Here is a 19875-nt window from a genome sequence, read left to right as displayed (position 1 = left end):
AATGTTTGATAAATTGACAACCTTAAGAAAATTGTAGATCTTTGATTAGATTGTGATGTAGGACAGGAGCAAAATTTTATAGGCTTGAGTTCAAAGTAAAAAGAATGATCTGGGCTGAACAGCCTCACTGTTGAAACAAACTATCACCAATGGAGACCAAAATGTTTGTAAATGATATTTAATAATGAAGATTTGATTATAAACTTTTACAGAATTTTTTAAATTATTATTTACCACTGAAAATCTTACTGTCTATCTGCAGATACAGTTGTGCTCATATTTATTCATACCCTTTCATTAAAGAAGGAAAAAACAGCTGCCTGTAAAATAAGCTGAAATTGACTGAAGCAATAATAAATAAAAAATTTTTTTTTATGAAAATCATTACATTATTTTCTAATTCTGGTTCAAAAGAAATATTTAAAAAAAAAAAAAAAAAAAAGCAAACATAAGATAAGTTATTACATCACTCATAAACTAATTTGTTGAACAATCCTTTAATGTTTCCACTACAGTCAGGCGTTTTCTGTTCCTCTCAGTCAGACTTCTGCACCTGTTGACAGGTATTTTGTGCCACTGTTCAACAGAAAAGTGCTCTAATTTGTCCAGGACCCATTTGTTTGTTTTTTTCTTTCTTTCTTCAACTCAATTAAATGAAAAAACAGTGTCTTATATTACTAAATTATATTTTTGAAAATTTTTAGTTAATGTTCCTTTTTTAGGTCTCCAGTTATTTGAGTGACTGTTGTAAATTCAGATTTTTCTTTAATGCAAGGGTATGATTACATATGAGCACAACTGTATGTTTTTATGTGTGTATTTATTTTATAAACAGCTGTGCTTTAGCTCTTCTCCGAGGAGCCGTGAACGCAGCAGTCTGGGTACATCCCACCTAAGTGATACGTTCACTGTACACATACAAGATGGCAGCTTCATTGGAAGACGAATTTGAAGATGCACCTGATGTGGAGCCTTTAGAACCAACTCTAAAGAATATTATCGAGCAGAAATCATTGAAATGGATTTTTGTCGGCGGAAAAGGCGGTGTCGGTAAAACGACGTGTAGGTGAGTCGGAGGGATTACTGGTTTCTACTCGGGCTGGGTCGCTAGCTGGCTAACTTAGCCTTCTTAAGCTAGCTGGGTTTGTCAGAAAATAATTTGACATGTTTCATATGTCGGAGAGAGAATTTAACTTTAAATGGATCAGCTTGAAAAAAGGTTAATACACTGATTAAGGGGAACTAATTGATCGTCTGCATCAGTTTGTTGAACGCAGTCGAGCTAAGTCATCAGCTAGTGCTACCCAGCTAACCAGCTGACACATGGAGTCTCTCCACCGCGTCTGCCCAAAAAGCCAGGAAAAAAGAAACTTTCCTTGGCCAAAAACTTACTTTAAACCACAAGTGCTGTTATCCTACAGGTTTCTTGTTCAAACACATCTTACTGAAATGAATGGGTCATTGTGTAGAAGCTAGAAGCGACACTAGAATTGGACGTTTCAGGTTATTTGCCTGCATTTTGTTGGACTTTAACAGCTCAGTTCTGATGACAGGGGACACACCTTAAATATGAAGACAGCATGACCCGGAAAAAAGGAACAAACGCGAGAACTTCACTTTATTTGTTAATCTTGATAAGCTAATAAGGATGTGTGCACGAGCTGAAGTGCTTTTTTCTTTTAGTTGTAGCTTGGCTGTCCAGCTGGCTGCTGTCAGGGAGAGCGTCCTCATCATCTCCACAGATCCTGCACATAACATCTCTGATGCTTTTGACCAAAAGTTTTCCAAGGTGCCTACTAAGGTCAAAGGCTATGACAACCTCTTTGCAATGGTAAGATTTTCCACATTTTGAAATCCACACTGAACTAAAGTTACTGGGGGAGACGCTCAGGAAGAGAGTTGCACAGAAACTGTAGGAAACTGGACCTGAAATTGATCTGAACATTTTTCTTTTAAGATTATAGAGCTCAGCAAGAGCTTTTTGTATTGTAATTCAGCTAGTCTATAGTGAAATTATTATATGAATATAACATGCAATTTAGTTGAGAATTAGTGGATTTTGTCTTCTGTCTGTCCCCTTTGTGTTTATTGAAAAAGGTTTATGCAGATAAACAACTTCATCATTAACTACATGTTTTTCAATATGAAATGTTGTTAAATGGCTCTTATTCAATGTCATCTACATTTATGAAAGCAAATTTTCCAGACTAGTGACTTAAGTTTTAGCTTTAACATTGATTCAACCTTTGTTACATGATTTCACTGATTATTCACAGTCAAAACTCCTAATATAATTCTCATATTATTTTTGTAGTCTTAAGTCTTTTAAAAAATGTGTAACCATTGAGGCCTTTACACACCGGGACTGATGCGAATAAAAAATATGAAATGGCAAATAGTTTGAAGGTCAAGGTTTCTGTCTATGGACACCAAGTGCAAAGTTGAGAATAAATGATAAAACTTCTAAAACAAACATGCAAGGTGGATTCCACATCAAGCCATGACAACAGCGTGCTGATGCTGTAAATTAAAAGACAAAAAGAGGCTCTGGGTACATCCTATTCTAGAAAAGAGAGGAGAACTTTGGGAGTTTCATCAATGAGCAGAAGCTAGACCACAGCTGCTTCCTGGTGGACTATATGACGTTCGCAGGGACAATTCGAGGATCTGCTTTAGCAGCTAGATCTTTGCTTTAAGAAGCAGAGAAGAAATAATAGACGCTCGGCCATGATGATACAAAGTTTGAATGAAATAGCAGCAAAAGTGACACTTGCGTAGCTCAAAACCGGTGAGCTATCAGTCAACATGCCTTTTCTGATTGGTTAATTATATATCTGTCAGATGCGAATATTCGTAAAAATCCACCTCAAGTCGAAAAAATAAAATTTACAAAATCGCTGGACCTAATTTTGTCACTCAAGTGAACATTCCCATTGACTGATCCCTTTAAAAAGTATTGCTGTGTGAATTACTTGGATAAAATATTTGGAAGAGGTGTTTAAAGGTCTATCCAACTAAATAAAGAAGTTCAATTATTATGTTTTCGGAAAATAATATTTCAGTATCTCATTACAATCATGAGGCTACTACTCAGTTTCATGTGAGTGTCACAAGCAGCTCTCTGTTACAGACTGAATCACTGCAGGGCAGATAAATAGTAGCAGAAAATTTTAATTTGTGTTTTTTTTTTCTCTTATTTTTAATGTGGGAATCTCCTGTTTTTGTGAGTGCAGGAGATTGACCCGAGCCTGGGTGTGGCAGAGCTGCCTGATGAGTTCTTTGAGGAGGACAATATGCTCAGCATGGGCAAGAAGATGATGCAGGAGGCCATGAGTGCTTTCCCTGGTATAGACGAGGCCATGAGCTACGCAGAGGTCATGAGGTACAATGTAAAATAACTGTGGTGGCCTTGCAAGCAGATAGATTTTAGCTAATGTTGATGGCAAGTTTTTAAAGAGATCATATTGATTTCCACACTAACTCAACATGGTTGTCCTGCTGTGACTCAGGTTAGTGAAAGGAATGAACTTCTCGGTTGTGGTCTTTGATACTGCTCCAACTGGCCACACTCTGCGTCTGCTCAACTTCCCCACCATTGTGGAGCGAGGGTTGGGCCGCCTTATGCAGATCAAGAACCAGATCAGCCCCTTCATCTCTCAGGTAAAAAGGAATCAGCAGATCTGTTTATACCAACCTAATTCCCATTCCGTGAAGCATTTAATTTCTTTTCTCTTCTTTTATTTTTTCAGATGTGTAACATGCTCGGTCTGGGCGACATGAATGCAGACCAGCTGGCTTCCAAGCTTGAAGAAACTCTGCCAGTCATTCGCTCAGTCAGTGAGCAGTTTAAAGACCCTGTAAGTTGACAAGCATACTGGGTGTGGTAGTGCAAGAAGTGCAGGTCAAATAACAAGTATTCATTTGCAGTTTGTAGTGAGCTCCACATTTTTTCTTGTCTTTTTTTTTTTTTATATATCTTTACCCTGTAAAGAAAACAAACAAAACCTCCATTGAAGATAAGCTAGCTGTATTTTGCATGCATATATCACTTCTGACTAATCAACATAATCATACTCTGGGATGTACATGTCTGATTTCTGTGGTGATGTTGCACAAGAATGCTCACAACTCAGTGTTTGCTGCAGAAACACACAGACAGTATTATTTCACACATGGAAGTTGGTGAGATAATAGAGTTACACTAAACAGATTGTCTGTTCAGCCTGTTGAACCAGCAAACTGATTTAATTAAGTCTGGTTGGGCACTAGTCACCAGCCCCTTATAGGATGAACATAGTGATAAACAACTCAGATTAGAACCACCAGCTGTATTGATATAAATTCATTTGAAATTGATTGGGGAGGCTGGCGTACTCAACGAAAAACAAAAAATGGGAAGAACACAGATTCAGCACAGATGAGTCACAGATAGGGTTAAAAGCAGAAACTGTCCCACTATGGGTGGGAATCTTCAGCAAAATTTGATTTGTTTACGATTCAAATGGCCAATTAATACAAATATAAAACTATTAGCATCATTTTCCCCGTGTGACTACTTTACTACTCTTTTCCAAGTGTAAACGTGAAACCTGGTTTCAAACAAAGAAGAAAACTCTCTGATCTACTACTTAGTTTAGGACAGCTTCTGTTTCCACCCCATCACAGTAAAACATGGAGCAGCATCAGACCCCAGCAGTCTTGGGTTGGCTATATTACTATCAGAACTCTTACAGAGATCTTCCACCTCTAACCATGAGTTTTTCTCCTGACCTGAGCTGGCTATCAGACTAAATGGCCGTATGTTTTGGATGTGTTTACCCACAGTCTCCTTTGCATTGTAATTTGCTTCCTGTATTCGGTCCAGTTGAAGTGAACCGAGACCTACATCTGTAGGTGAACACAATCTCACTTCTTTGATGTGCATCAGAGTTTGTCCATCCACATGTTCCTAAATATACTGGGTTATCTTAGCAAACATCATAGCCCACTGAAGCTGAAGTACTTTCACACACTAGCTTTTAATGCAAAGACTGGTGATCAGATTTTACACTCTGCCATCTTGTCTGTTATGTTCACTCCAGGCAGACCGGTCCGCTGCAATTTCAGGTTCTTCATTTGTGGTGTTTTACATTTTGTTTATAAATTAAGAGTTAAGACTCAATAAAAAACAAACAAACTTGCATATTGATGCTGAAATGTCCATGTCCCCATCACGATGTGTGTAAAAACCAACTTTTCCCCAACTTTAGAGGTGACAGTGCTGGCCACACCACTCAGTTCCACAGAAAGTACACATTAAATGTGTACTATTAGCAAAGCAGTAGATGGAAGCGTATTTATGGGGTAAAACCAGCAGTAAAGAGAGAGTTATTTTTATTAAGCAGGAACAAACAGACAGCTGAGATGACATCAAGGATCATGTAATTTCAGTACCAGCTGTATCTCCTGCTTGTTGTTGCGCTGCTGGAGGACTTGCAGTATTTCAACAGTCTAAATAACATCTTAGTTCACAGTGTAGGTTATTTTCTTAAATAACTTCATGTCTGGGAAATCCTAATAGTATGATTAAGGTACCTGTCTGTACTTGTACATGTTGAAATTTTACTCACCCTAGAAAATGAAATGGACATTTTAAAGCCCCTGTTAAATGTTTTGTTGCTCTTCTGTTCTTTTGCTTTGCTTGCACGCATCAGGAGCAGACCACTTTCATCTGTGTGTGCATCGCTGAGTTCCTGTCGCTCTATGAGACCGAGCGGCTAATCCAGGAACTGGCCAAGTGCCGCATCGACACTCACAACATCATCGTCAACCAACTTGTTTTCCCTGATGCAGAGAGGCCGTGTAAAATGTGTGAAGCGCGCCACAAAATTCAGTCCAAATATTTAGATCAAGTATGGCTCAAGTTCATTTTTTCACCTAATTATTTACTATTTAAAGTATTTGTAGTTCAATATTCATGAAGGGATTTTATTCTATTTATTTACAGATGGAGGACCTTTATGAAGATTTCCACATAGTCAAGCTACCACTGCTGCCCCATGAAGTTCGAGGTGCAGACAAGGTCAACACATTCTCTAAGCAACTTCTGGAACCCTACAAACCCCCAAACAAGTGATTCCCTCCCTGGCAAGACCTCCCCCGGATCTCTCCCTCAACACTTCAGCTGTCTGAATACGCCTCTTCTGAAGTCCTCCCCACAGACCAGCCTCAAACGCTCCAGTAACAGCCTCAAGATTACCCACAGACTGATGAGATCACAAACACACGTCAACAGAAGCCGCTGTATCGTGAGATAAGGCAGCATATATGTTGTGTTTGAGTACTGCTTTACTCTCACTTTACTCCCTCTTGTCTTCATATCCTCTGTGGCAGTTGTTCTTGTCTCAAAATACATCCAACCTTTTCTCAAAAACAAGTAAAACAAACAAAACAACTCCATCCAGTGCAGTGTCGAGCCCACGTTGTGAAAAGCAGTGATGGTGCTGTATATGTCCAGGATAGATCAGCTTTCAGCTCTCAGTTGTTCTGTGTGATTTGGTGGCTCTGTCTGTTTCACTTTTCAGCTAAAACTACAAACTAATTTCTCTCCCAAACATCACAAACTTCCATCCAAATTTTTCAAACCAGAGTCTTTGCAGCAGGACGATGTAAAAATGTCTTCAGCATTTTTTATCCTTGACTAAAACCATCCTTTTTATTGGGAAAAAAAACAGAACAATCTAGACTGCATCTTTTTAACGTTGGCACGCTGACCGGACTTGTTGTGTAAAAGCTGTTTGGTGAAAAAAGTAGGGGTCTGTGCTGTCTGAACATCCAAGTTTCTGTTGTAGCTTCGGGAGGGCGGAGGGGGTGGTCAGGAGATGGTACCACAAACAGGAAGTTTAAAAAGATGAAAGTGAGAGAATTCCCCGATTCTGCTGAGCCAACACGTTCTCATACAAAGTTAATCCAAAACTCCGCTCTGTTTACTGATACTTGTTCAGACTCTTGAAGTAGCCTTATTTAGTTTGTCTTCTTTCCATGAAAATGAAAGCAAATGAATGGCGAGCCTCCTGATGACTGGCGTCTCCCCAACAGAAAAACGCAGGAAGACGACAGGTTAATAACTTGTAATTTCTTTGCTCTGTCACTGAATGTGCTAAAGTCAACAAGAATCTGTTTTCTATAGAATTTCTTTAACTTATATTGCAAGACTGGATTAAACAAGCTTGCCTGGTTAACTGTCCATGTGGTCTGTTTTTCTCTCTGCCTGCTGTGTTATTGGGCTACTTCGACTAATTGGAATGGATTTTCCTTGTCGGCATGAAGGAAAGCATCTCAGAAGCACCAACAAGCTCCGACAGACACATTTACTAAATTTATTTAAAATAAATATATGATTGTCTGCTTGGAAGATTGTGTGAAAGCAAACGCTTGTGATGTAATACAACTTCCACTTTGTTCGATGTTGGTACATTAGCTGCAACAAGTTGCAGTTATAGAATTGTAACTTGGAAATTGCTTGTTGTTCTCATTTGACTTAACACGAACGTTTGCCATGGTCCACTTGCTTCTGTGTCATAATTCCCTGCTGTACTGTAGGGCCCCACGCGCTCCTTGTGCCCCTGCGCCGCGGCCTGTCGCTTGTGGTCCATCACCGAGCCCAGCTCTCCCAGTCGGGGGCCACGTTAACGAGCTCCCCCCCCTCCTCGTTTTGGGGATTTACCCCGGGGCGCACTGACCACTGGACGCACCGACGAGGATTACAGAGTCAGCGGAGCTGACGCCAGAGGATGTCAGGGTTATCTACTCGCTGACAGATCATCACTTAAGAACACAGAACGAGGTCTTGCGAGGACGATACTGCAGACTGGAAATCTAAAATCACTTCTCCAGTGGTGCCAAATGCGCACGAAGATACGCGAGATTTCTCAACAAACCACCTCAAAAGGTAAAACGATGCATCTGCCCTTTTACAGTTTTTTACTAAAACAGAAATTCTTCAGCTTGGATTTGTGACATGAAAGCTCAGTTCGATCATTTTGTTGCTATCCAACATTTTGCATTGTAAAATTTATTTACTTGTCTTTTATTAACTGAATAATAAAAAAAGGCAGAATTATTCACTCAGAAATAAAGTTTATGGAAGTTGACTGAACTGGTTTGGAGTTTTAGAACTTTTAATGTGAAAAACTGAGGTTTGTTGTTATTAAATGGCATCCTACAAGAATTCATATCATCAAATTTGTTTAAGTTTAGGTTAGAAGTGATGCGTCATAAAAATGTTTTCATTGTTAACAGGCATGATGGTTTCAGGAATGTTCCAGGGGGGAAAAATCATTTTTGCAGCAGGAACTTGATCTGGTCTTTGCTAAAAATAATGCCAGAGCAGATTTTTCTGTCAAGGTGCTGCTGCCTGTATAGTTGTGTCTTTGGGGTAGAAATGAGGCGCATCTTTAGCATTTCATTCCCATAATTTCTTTGGTCTGGTTTTAAAGCATAAAGACTTTTTCATTATAAATGTGTCAAACAACATGGAAAATAAAATAAAAAAGATCAAATAAAACTTGAAAGGAGATGCTTTTAGAAACATTTTCACTGGAAATGGCCACCACATTACAGTTACTATTTCATATTCTTTGTTTTTTCTGAAAGCCTTCTTGTTTATGTTGTGAATTATGGCTCAGCCAAATGTAAATAAGAGTTCTTAAAAAGTGAAGCTACTGAACTAAAAATACAAAAGTTGAGATTTATATGAAAATTTCCACTAGTTGTGTTGTGTTCAGATAGTCTATGCATTGGGCACCAATACTACCCCCCCACCCCCATCACCCTTTTTAAAGACTCATTTTATTTACTTGGAGTCAACATAAGGACATCAATTTCCAAAATATATTTGATTCATTTATGGTAAATATTTATAAGATCTAGATTAAAACTGAAGTTTTTAATCCACTAAATATTTGAAGTTAAAGCCAGTGTTAGATTTTATAGTGTGATGTCTATTCATGATCCAAACCAACTTTATTTATAAAAGCACTTTCTGACAGCACTTGCTCAACAAAGAGCTGAACATAAATAAAATATTAAAACGTTAAACAATAAATGATATAAAACTAAAACAATAAAGCCAGTAAAAGACAATAACAATATAAGCAATAAAAGCAAACTCATACTGGGTAAAACGTCCATGAAGAGTTGTGTCAGTGAAGAAGACTGTCTGATCTGAAGTGCCAGAGAGTTGCACAGTTCTGGTTCTGCCACAGAAACAGCCCTGTTCTGTCTGAGCTTCCTCTGCCTCCTTGGGATGGTCAACTGATTTGCTGACTGAGGGCTCTGGAGGGGGAGTACATGTGTTTAAAGACTTAAAACAAATAAAAGTAATTAAAATGAACCCTAAAAAGAAAGGCAACCAGTGCAGTGTGACTAAAACACGCTAAATGTCCTGTGTTCCCATCAACAGACGCGCTGCAACATTTTGCATAAGCTGCAGACTGGACAAAGGTGAGACACCACACTTTAGTGAGACACTGAAGTATAAAGCATCGCAGTAATGAAGCCGTGTTATGAACGTGTGAATAAATGTTTCAAAATTCTGTTTTGAAAAAAATGTGTGTAGTGTTTGCCAGTTACTTTAGCTGGAAAAAGCTGGATTTAACCACGGCACTGATCTACCTGTCTAGATTAAAATCACTGTCCAGTTTCACACCCAGATTTGTGACAGCAGCTCTACAACGTTGCACCACAGGGCCCATTTTGACTGGAGAGGACCCACTGGTGCCACCTGAACTTGTTCAGTTAATGTAAAAACTCATATTTTTTCCCCCATAGAGCTGTTTAATTCTGACTATCTGCAAACTGTTGGTCACCCATGACTGTGACCTACACAGCCAGGGTTGCAAACGCCCGATTCTGCGGCTTCTCTAAGCTGCTTTTAGCCTGGAAAGGCAGCATCTACAAGGTGCTTTACAAAGAGTTCCTGGCTTTCTTTGCAATGTATTCTGCCATCAGCATCACTTACAGGTGAGACACACATGGCGGCTTTCGTGATTATCATTCCTTTAATGCTTTCAGTAAACTTCAGCTTGGTTTGTTGTTTTTTCAGATTTTTCCTGTACGATGACCAGAAGAGGTATTTTGAAAAACTGGCAATTTATTGCAACCACTATGCCAGCCTCATCCCCATGTCCTTTGTGCTGGGTAAGGTTTAACAAGGAACTTTATGAGTCCCCCAGTTTGGCTGTCTTTTTTTTGCACGTTTTGGTGTGAGGATAGACACCGAGCAACTTTCTAAGGGTTTTGATGAATGACAGATGGATCCTTTGAGCTGATGATGGAAGTTAAAGGAGAAATATTGTTCTAAAATAATGTCTGCATGGATGAAATAATGAGTGCATCATAAAGTGCTACTGTTCACCAATGACAGTGGTTTGGTCATATAAAGGTCCATGCCATGTTGTATTTTTTCTCTTTGGGAATCATCTTGTATATCCAAAAATACCATGTGATGTGTGTCCAACACTGGATTCAACTAAACTGAGATGAGCCTCTCATAGCTCTGTCCTGTCGGGGTGTTACGGTGTTTAATATTGTCCCTAATGCCCTCAAGTTCCTCCTTATCTGCTGCTCCACCACAATTCTAACAGGCTCCATCTCCTTACCCAGAACAGAACTGGCCTTTTAAATCAATTCATGATTTGCCTTTTAGGAATCTAGTTAGTGATCATACATTATAACGAGCTAAAAATCTCAAATTATGTTAATTAACATTTGTATGATTATTTGATTGATTGTTGGAGCCACCAAAAGAGAAACCAACCATTTAACTACAACTACATGCTCAGAATATTTCTCCTTTCAGTCATTTTTTTCCCCAAGCTGCTCATGTTTACATGTAAACAAGCTGATAAATTAGTGTGAGATTATTTCAAACAACGAATGAAATATTTTTAAAAACCTACCATTTAGCATGTTTTAGCAGGATAACTTGTGTTTCTGCTGCTGTTTGCAGGTTTCTATGTGACCCTGGTGGTGAACCGCTGGTGGAGCCAGTACACCAGCATCCCGCTCCCTGACAGGCTGATGTGTGTCTTATCGGGGGGCCTCCAGGGGACAGATGAACGAGGGCGCCTGCTGAGACGCACCATGATGCGCTATGCCAGTCTTTCTGCCCTGCTGATCCTCCGTTCTGTCAGCACCGCTGTTTTCAAGCGTTTTCCCACCATGGACCATGTGGTCGAGGCTGGTGAGAGGGATGGGAGTGGTGGGGGCTCATTAGCCAACCTCGTGTAATTTAATAAATTACTATTCAGACCGACCTGAACACAAACGGAAATTCACTGGTGATAAAAAGATCATAAGGTTCTGTTGTGATCTTCTTCTGCTTGTCATTATCTAAAACAACATGTCACTCTGGTTATAAAACCACCGCTTCAATTTATTTTACAAGTTTTAAAAATATCAACAACACACGTGGGTACTAACAGAGTAGCCTATATTCATTTTATTTTTTTTACAGAAGAATTAAACGTAAGAGTGAACTTTCTTCTCTGCTTTTTGTGCAGGATTCATGACAAGGGAGGAACGAAAGAAGTTTGAGGGTCTCCACTCTCCTTATAACAAATACTGGATTCCATGCGTGTGGTTCACCAACCTGGCGGCTTTGGCTCGCTGCGAGGGCAGAATCAAAGACGATCATACGCTCAAGCTACTGCTGGAGGTGTAGCATCACAAGCACACACAAAGGCCGACTGATAATGTGGAACTGTGATTCTTGTTTTTGTCAAGGATTCAGGTTGAACTAGACAACTAGTCTGTGTCTGTGTGGGCAGGAACTGAACGCCTTCAGAGGGAAGTGCAGCATGCTCTTTCATTACGACATGATCAGTGTGCCCTTGGTGTACACTCAGGTAAGTGCTCACTATTTAGTGGAAACACTACTTGTTTCCTCGTTTCTCTTTGTCATCATTCAGTCTCCAACTTAAAAAAACCTGTTTGTTACAGCAGAAAAAATAAAACCAGTGATGCAGAGGTGTGTTTACTGACCTGCTGAATCTCTTGAAAGATAGACGGTGACCTTATTCAGTATTGTCATTAAAAAGGACATATGCACTTTGGGTTTCCACCCCTCCTTCAGTGTCTAATACGTCTTTATGAAATCTAAAGTCCATATCAAAGTGACTTTTAATCTGAGGGCCCCTGTGGGCTAAACTCGGGGTAAGTAGCCTACCTCTGTATTAGCAGCGATACCTTTAGTCTTTCCATTCACAGTTCCAAAATCAGATCCAATGAATGAATAAATGGCATACTGACTGAACAGACTTCCTACAAAATATTCAACAAATAATTTGACCACCACCGAGCTCACCCAAAGCTCATCCATTCATCTAAACACTGGTGAGTTGGTACCTTTAAAACTTTGTGACACCGACACACCCACACCACCACAGATGCTGATGCTGAGTGTAACTTGTGCCACCTCATGAATATTCAAAACATAGTAGACCCCAGTGAAGACCCAGGACACACTGGAGGGATTATATATCTCAGCTGGCCTGGGAACGCCTTGGGATCCCCCCCCGCAGAGTTGGCAAATGTGGCTGGGGAGAGGGAAGTCTGGGCTTCCCTGCTTAGGCTGCTGCCCCTGCGACCCGACCCCGGATAAGCAGCAGAGATTGGATGGACGGATGGACGAATGGATGGATTGATGGACGGATGGATTGATGGACGGATGGATGGATGGATGGATGGATGGATACTAGTAGCCTTACTCCCACAGTTACCGTCACCATGAATTATATCTGCCAAATGGTCAGCTTGGTATGCCTTAGACTGGTAGTTGCCAACTTATCTTCTCTGAGGACCCATCTTTTGCAAACCACAGCAGATCTGTGAACCTTCGCTTGCTCCTCACTGAAACCATGTGTTTCAGGGTAACTTGTCCGAGAGCCCCTGTTGGCTAAACTGGGGATTCTGTGCCAGTGATTAGGAACTTCTAATAAGGTTAAGATTAGGAACTTCTAATAAGTTCCTAAGCACTTCTGTGTCAGCAGCGATGCATTTATTCTTTCCATCCATCCATAGTTTTAGTATTAAATCCAACTAATGGATAAAATGGTATTTTAACCGAATCAGACTACAGAATGTGTGTTGCGCAACACACGGTCAACAGAAAATTTGACCATCACCGAGCTCACTCCTCCTCCATTCATCTAAACACCGGTGAGTTGGTGCATTTCAAACTTTGTCTCACACACACGCCAACACTAACACACCCACCACCTAGATGCTGATGCTGAGCGTCGCCTGTGCTGCCTCATCAATATTCATAATATACTATAATGGCCAGGCTTGGCTTTATGCTTCATTAGCTGCTTGTCACCATAAATGATGTCTGGCTGACTCTTTTCTTTTGATGCACTGTGAAATTTGTGACATGTTTTATTAAGAAATGGTGCAATGTTAGGATTTTCAAGCTCCAAAAAACAAACAAAAATAAAAACAGCCACTGGATCCATTGTATCCAAATGATGAAAAAGTTCACACTGGCTCTGAACAGTCAAAGCCTTGGGGACTTGGGGACTCCCATCCCATTTGGGGGTCTCAGATCCCAGTCTGGGAACCATTGCCTCAGACAGAGTATACGTAGCATGCACTCCACCATCTTTCATATGTCAGAGCAGCTGTTTAGACGGTTTTTAAGCACAGGTTAATACAGCTAATGAAGACTACGTGAGTTATAAGTAAAGGACTGTTTGCATCTAACTGTCCCTCAGGTGGTGACTTTGGCGGTGTACAGTTTTTTCCTGGTGTGTCTGATTGGTCGTCAGTTCCTGGACCCCAAACAGGGTTATCCAGGTCATGACCTGGATCTCTATGTACCCATCTTCACCCTGCTCCAGTTCTTCTTTTATGCTGGATGGTTAAAGGTCAGAATGAGGCATTTTTGAGGATTTGGTTTGTTTTCATGTCGGTTAGATTGTTTATTTTCTTTTTGAAGGTTGCAGAACAGCTGATCAACCCTTTTGGAGAAGATGATGACGACTTTGAGACCAACTGGCTGATTGACAGAAACTTCCAGGTTTCTTGATGCGTCTTCTACGTTGTTGCTGGAGTTAATATGGAGAGTCAGCAGAGTCTTCTATTTTAACTTCCCCTCCATGTCTGAACACAGTTTGTCCACTTGCATGATACTTTAATGTCTGTTCAAACATCACACCTTTTTATTTTCAGGTTACTTTGTTTACTGGGGGATACATTATCTGTGCGAACATCCGTTTGCATTTTATTCTGCAGGTGTCTATGATGGCCGTGGATGAGATGTATGGAGATCTGCCGATGATGGAGAGAGACCGTTACTGGGACGACTCCAATCCTCGCCCTCCCTACACAGCAGCCACTCTCTTTGTTCTTCGCAAACCTTCCTTCCAGGGCTCCACTTTTGACATGGCGTAAGTTTCTGTGTTTCACCTTCTTATTCAACATGCACTCCAGTCCTTACTATGACATTTTAAAATGGAATACCCCCACATGGTGGTGAGAATGAAACTATTCTTCACCTCAATCTGACAAAAAGAAAAATAACTTTGAGAATTAAGGACAAAAAAAAGAAAAGTAAAAAATGGGATTTTTTTCTGAGCATGAAATATAAATAGATATATCACCATTTGACAGGATCCCTAAGGAGGAGATGCACTTTCAGCCTTTAGAGGACATTGCTGAGAACATGGAGGAGTCAGGCACTCGCCACCCCAACATGGCCCTTTTTAATCGCCTTCTCAATGCAGCCCCATCTCCTTCTGGCTTTATGGGGGGGGCCCTTCGCCGCACCTCAGCACAGCTGCAGAGGCTCCACCACTCACCCAGCATTGACCAATGCACCAGCGACGACGACGATGAGGACAGTTGTAAAATCGGTAAAGGGGGATCTTTGCCATCTGGGCTGGGCCAAGACACCCAGAGCACAGTGTGCAGCTTCAGGGAGGAGAAGACTGCCAGAACGCCTCTGCTGGACATTCAGTTTGGGAAAGAGCAGAAGAGACGAGGAGGGACCCCCACCACTGCTGAGGCGTGTGAAGAAGAAAGCAAGACTAGTGAAGAAGGGCTGGTGAGTGAAGCAGAAGTGAAAGCAGAGAAGGGAGAAAACTCCAGAGCCCCTGTTTTACTGCTTCCTCCCCCACCTCAGTCCTCCAGAGAGTCATCTACTCAACCGGCCTCTGCCATTCCCACCACCTCGCGCCACCCTTCTGCTTTCCTGTTTCCCCCCGCGACCCAGTCCAGCCTGGAACACTGCAGCTCCCAGCCAGCCATCAGTCACCACCGGGCTCTACCTGTCATCCCCAAACCGTCCTTAGGTGGAAATAGAATATCTCTTCTCGCTGTGCCGTCTTACAAGGAGCAGCAGCGTTTTCGCAGTGTGAGCATGGGGTCAGAGTTCACAGGGTCTTAGAGGACTGCAGGTCATCGTGTTCACATCAGCGTTTGACTGTGTGAGAGGTGTGATTCAGTGTATGATTTCATGAGTAAAATGAATAATTGAAACGGGACTTCCAGCTAAAGACTTGACAGCACCTTCTAGGCCACACAGTTTTTTGGAAACCAATTCATAATGAAATCCACTCCCAGATGTTTTCATAAAAACTTCTGTTTATACCTGAAACTCCACTGAATTATTCATTTAGTGTCTGAGATTTTAAAAAAAAGAGGAAAAAAGGTGAGAAATTTCTCTTCTTGTGGATGCTAGGTGAGTGAGTTTAAAGGCATTCCTTTTGCATTTTGGAAAATCTTTGTTTATTGACAGAAATATTAAATTTAATCTATAAATTACAGTGACTAGACCTTTATTGTTTAACATAATGAGGGCAGGGAAGAATGACCAACATTTATTTTTTTAAGGAAAAAAAGACAAAGCTTAAATTTGCTAATTAGCATGTTGTCCATCCATTTTCTATACTTTTTAGCCCAATTAAGGGTTCTGGGAAGCTGGAGCCTATTCCGGTAATCATTGGGCGAGAGGCAGAGTACACCCTGAACAGGTCACCAGTACACCACAGGGCAAACACAAAGAGACAAACAACCATCCACACTCACATTCACCCCTAGCAACAATTTAGAATAACCAACCTAACATACATGTCTGTGGACGGCGGGAGGAAGCTGGAGTTCCCAGAGACAACCCGTACAACATATGGGGAAAACATGCAAAACTCCACACTGAAAGGGCACTGTTCAAACCCCCACCCCCCCATCGTACAAGTCTACAAATTACTCATCAGTAGTTGTGAAAGATGCTAATAATTACATTGCATTCTTTTAATTTTAATCAAAATCTGTGCAAAAAGATTCCTGAAAGGACAACAAACTGCAGAGGCAACAGTTATTCTTGTCGAATGTGTTCATTCGGACTGTTTAAAAACAAACAAACAAAATAAAACATAATTGTTTATGATGGTTTTTATTTGCAGCTTTGTCATTTAAACAGATATAGAGTAAAAGGAATAATCTCAACAGTTTTAAATGAACAGTTTGTATCGTGCACATTTATCTATTAAAACTGATTAAAACACAAAGGAACAGAAATAGCAGACTCTTTATGAAGGCCCACACATCCAAACGTACTAATATTGACCAGCAGGGGGTGATAGCAGCCAAACAAAAACATCAGTGAGTCAGAAATCCACATGGTCCTCTGCAGCAGGGATGTTCATCCCACTCATGACAAGGTTGAGCTGTTCCTGCACACTAAGGCTTCTATCTGGGCTCCAACAACGGCCTGGCCTGGGTGGACTGCCTCTGCTTGGCCAGGAAGGACCTGGGCAGTCCAGGACTTGTGTGGTCCTTGCACAGACTTTGCTGCTGCAAGAGGCGACACATCCATCAAATTGTGACTTAAACTTTGGCATGTTAACCAAACCTGTTTACACCAGATAACTGGTTACATAAACCACTCCTTTCTGCCACAATTTCTATCATTATGAATACACAGTTTTCCTCGGAGCTTTGTCTGATCTACTAATGAACATGACACATAATAACTGCAAACTTACAAATATAGAAACCTGAAAGTGGCTCAGCAAAAACGAGACCATGGGTGAGACCCTGGCGCTAGCAGTCATACGTTAGCCGGGGATCAAATGGGCCATAAAAAGCCCATTCATATATTTTATAAAGCGGAAAATGGGACAACTTGATTATTTACATTAAACATAAACCCCAATCACAAAAACACAAAGAAAATAGAAGAAAACAAAAAAGCGAAACGAGCCAATAATTCAACTTGGACATAAAATTTAATGGAAGTTAGTTTATTTGATTCACAGACACATAACAAAGTACAAGGTGTTACACTAAAGAGATCCTTTTAACTTCTTTGTGCCTCTGACAAACAGAAATATTTCATCCTTTATTAAAGCTTTTCAGGATGCTGTGGTGTCCTCACCATGCTTTGCCAGGCAATGAGGATCAGTTTATCCTCTTCTTCCTGTGTGGACCTTTCTTTCCCACTCTGAGGGTCCCGTAGCTGGAAAATATCAATAAGTCTCTTCACTAAATCAAATAAACACAGACTTCATTGTGACAAAAAACGATGGCCCTGCATAGCATGAACTCACCTCTGAGGCAGCTGCCTTCATGCTGTCACACAAACTGACCTCTTCGCTACTTGTCATAATCAAAGCTAAAACACAGCACAGTCAAATCCAAGCAGAATATAATCAAAAACACATTTGCGTGACTGACCAGCTTGCACAGCAGCAGCCCCAGTGACCTACCCTGCCTGTCTGCAACTCGGAGCTGCTTTTGGCTGTGCTTTGCAGTAGCTGCGTTGGTTTTGTTGTGTGACAGAGTGAACAATATGAAGTGGTGCTGCAGGCTTAAACGCTCTGGCTCCTCGCCATGGTCAAAGGGGCCATCCTGCTGACTCGGGCACATTCACTGCTGGACAGTTAGTCACAGGGCTGGAGATTAGTCTATAATTAACATGATGCAATGCAATTATCTCAACAACTGATTCTGCCAGTTGTCTTCTTGCTGAAACATATTGGAGGAATATTTGTGTCACACAGTTTTTAGGGGTTTAAATTGAAGCACATTAGATGGATGCAGCATATAGGCTGAAAACAAAAAAACCTTTGTACATTATGTTTTAACCTTTAGAGTTAAAAGTTTAAAGTCTTTTACATTTATTCTGTACAGGTATTTTGGAACAGGTCAGAAATCTTGGCCCTATCAGCAGAGTAGCCTGCAAGCAGCCAACCATAAAGTACCATGGCCAACCATGCTGGCTTACTATAGAAGGAAAACATTTCTCTGCCTCTGGCTCCTCATTTGATTCGTCTTGAACTTATGTAATTAAGATAAAATGGATCAGTTTTGTGAAGTTGCATCGCAGGTATCAAACGAGCAACAGTCACACCAAATGGCTTGCTTCTGTGAAGAACCATGCAGATGAAGAGCTGCTGATCACATTAACGTCAGCCTTTGCAGAGACAGTTTCACAGCTGGTTGGAGATAGCTGGAATTAACCCAGTATTATCCAATCTTGCTAGTATTTCCAGTTCGACATACCAGATGTTGGCTGGTTGCAGACCAGGATTGGGAAATGCCTAATTTGTGGTCATATCATCATATTCCTATACTGCAGCCACATGACGTTGAATTCTTCCCAGGGAATGACAGAAAATGAGTTATAGTTAATGCTCAGCATATCTCTGGTATCTTTCTTCCCAACGGCTGAAATCCAGGGTGTATGTTTGGGATCTCACATTCTAGCTTTAGTTGAGCTGGTGTAAGTATGTAGCCAGTCTGCAGCCAAATCAGTCAACAATGCTTCCTCTAAATTGCACATTTGCTAGTTTTTAAAATGCATCCTGTTTGTGTGATTGATAACACATCTTTCTACAGACTAACTCAGAACTCATATTTATTACTGCTTTATAGAATTCAAAATCCTGTTAGCATAGAAACTGGGATGTGAAAGGAGAATAAAAACTAATTTCATGGTGTGGAGAATGAAAAGGAATTTTGTGTATTCATCCGCCAGCTGCATCTTTTCACACAGTGCTGTGATGTTTCTCAGAAAGATTCAGGACTTACTGTGCATGTCTTTTAACTCAGTCCTTCTGAGTTTCAGTGAATCAGAACCGATGTTTTTCCCCTGCTCTTCATTTGACCAGCTTCAAACACCAGTATCATTTGCATATCAGGGAAGAGACTGGCCGGTCACTGCTGCTTTTCTTTTTCTAACTAGCACACTGTCTCCCAAAGTCAGTCTTTACAAAGGTCAACCCATTCCAGTCTTAGAGCAAGCTTCGGGGGAAATGCAGTTCATGCATTTGTCATTAAGTGTGAAAACACAAGTGTGGGGGAGGATTTCATAGAACTGCATGTTTCTCTGGAACCAGGAGGTTAGCAGGCCGTCTTACTGAAAGTATCTCATATTAGACGCCGCTTTGCTGCACCAATGTGTGCACAAATGTTTTGAGCATTTCACATTTTAAACTGTCTCTGTGCATGTGGAAATATATCCTCTCGGTTTGTGGACAAGTACACAGGAAATGCGCTCCTGAAACAGAAAAAATTGTAAAGAAACGGAGAAACAAAAATGTGGGAAGAAAGGAAACAGTCACAGATAAGTTTCTTGGAATCAGAAACCTGTGTTTATTTACTGTGTTATGAGAGTCGTGGATGACAACGGCCACAAGATACACATGGTGCTGCAGATTCCTGTTAGTTGTGAGAGCTTCCTCCTACTTCTGCAGTTTCTGATCTGCACTCGCACAGTCTGCGATTGCTGAACATTTCTGCCTTTTTACAATTAGTTTTCACTCATCAGCTTATCACTCTTACAATGAACAGGAATAACAGATGAATATCTGGTTAGTCATGTTAAATTAAAGT

At 40.8% G+C, this 19875-nt stretch overlaps 2 protein-coding genes across 2 annotated transcripts; both read left to right on the top strand.

Moving 5' to 3' along the window:
* Window positions 1-923: 923 nt before the first annotated feature.
* On the top strand, window positions 924-7225 carry get3 (guided entry of tail-anchored proteins factor 3, ATPase; the record flags this gene model as incomplete). The annotated part of the gene is made up of 7 exons (XM_079264355.1): window positions 924-1066; window positions 1684-1831; window positions 3234-3382; window positions 3510-3660; window positions 3750-3857; window positions 5694-5891; window positions 5987-7225. 7 exons carry the CDS (start codon window positions 924-926, stop codon window positions 6113-6115), a joined length of 1026 nt encoding a protein of 341 aa, XP_079120481.1. The 3' UTR covers window positions 6116-7225.
* Window positions 7226-9850: 2625 nt separating this feature from the next.
* Window positions 9851-15427, top strand: LOC306774892 (bestrophin-2a-like; the record flags this gene model as incomplete). The annotated part of the gene is made up of 9 exons (XM_079265079.1): window positions 9851-10002; window positions 10085-10179; window positions 10991-11224; window positions 11544-11698; window positions 11811-11888; window positions 13755-13907; window positions 13979-14059; window positions 14275-14429; window positions 14653-15427. The coding sequence occupies 9 exons, from the start codon at window positions 9851-9853 to the stop codon at window positions 15425-15427; spliced, it is 1878 nt and encodes a 625-aa protein (XP_079121205.1).
* Between the last annotated feature and the right edge of the window lie 4448 nt (window positions 15428-19875).

The sequence above is a fragment of the Telmatherina bonti genome, assembly GCF_933228915.1.
Source record: "Telmatherina bonti genome assembly, chromosome: 3".
Taxonomy (NCBI): domain Eukaryota; kingdom Metazoa; phylum Chordata; class Actinopteri; order Atheriniformes; family Telmatherinidae; genus Telmatherina; species Telmatherina bonti.
Note: the sequence above shows the minus strand (reverse complement) of the source record. Positions and strands in the feature narration are given on the sequence as shown.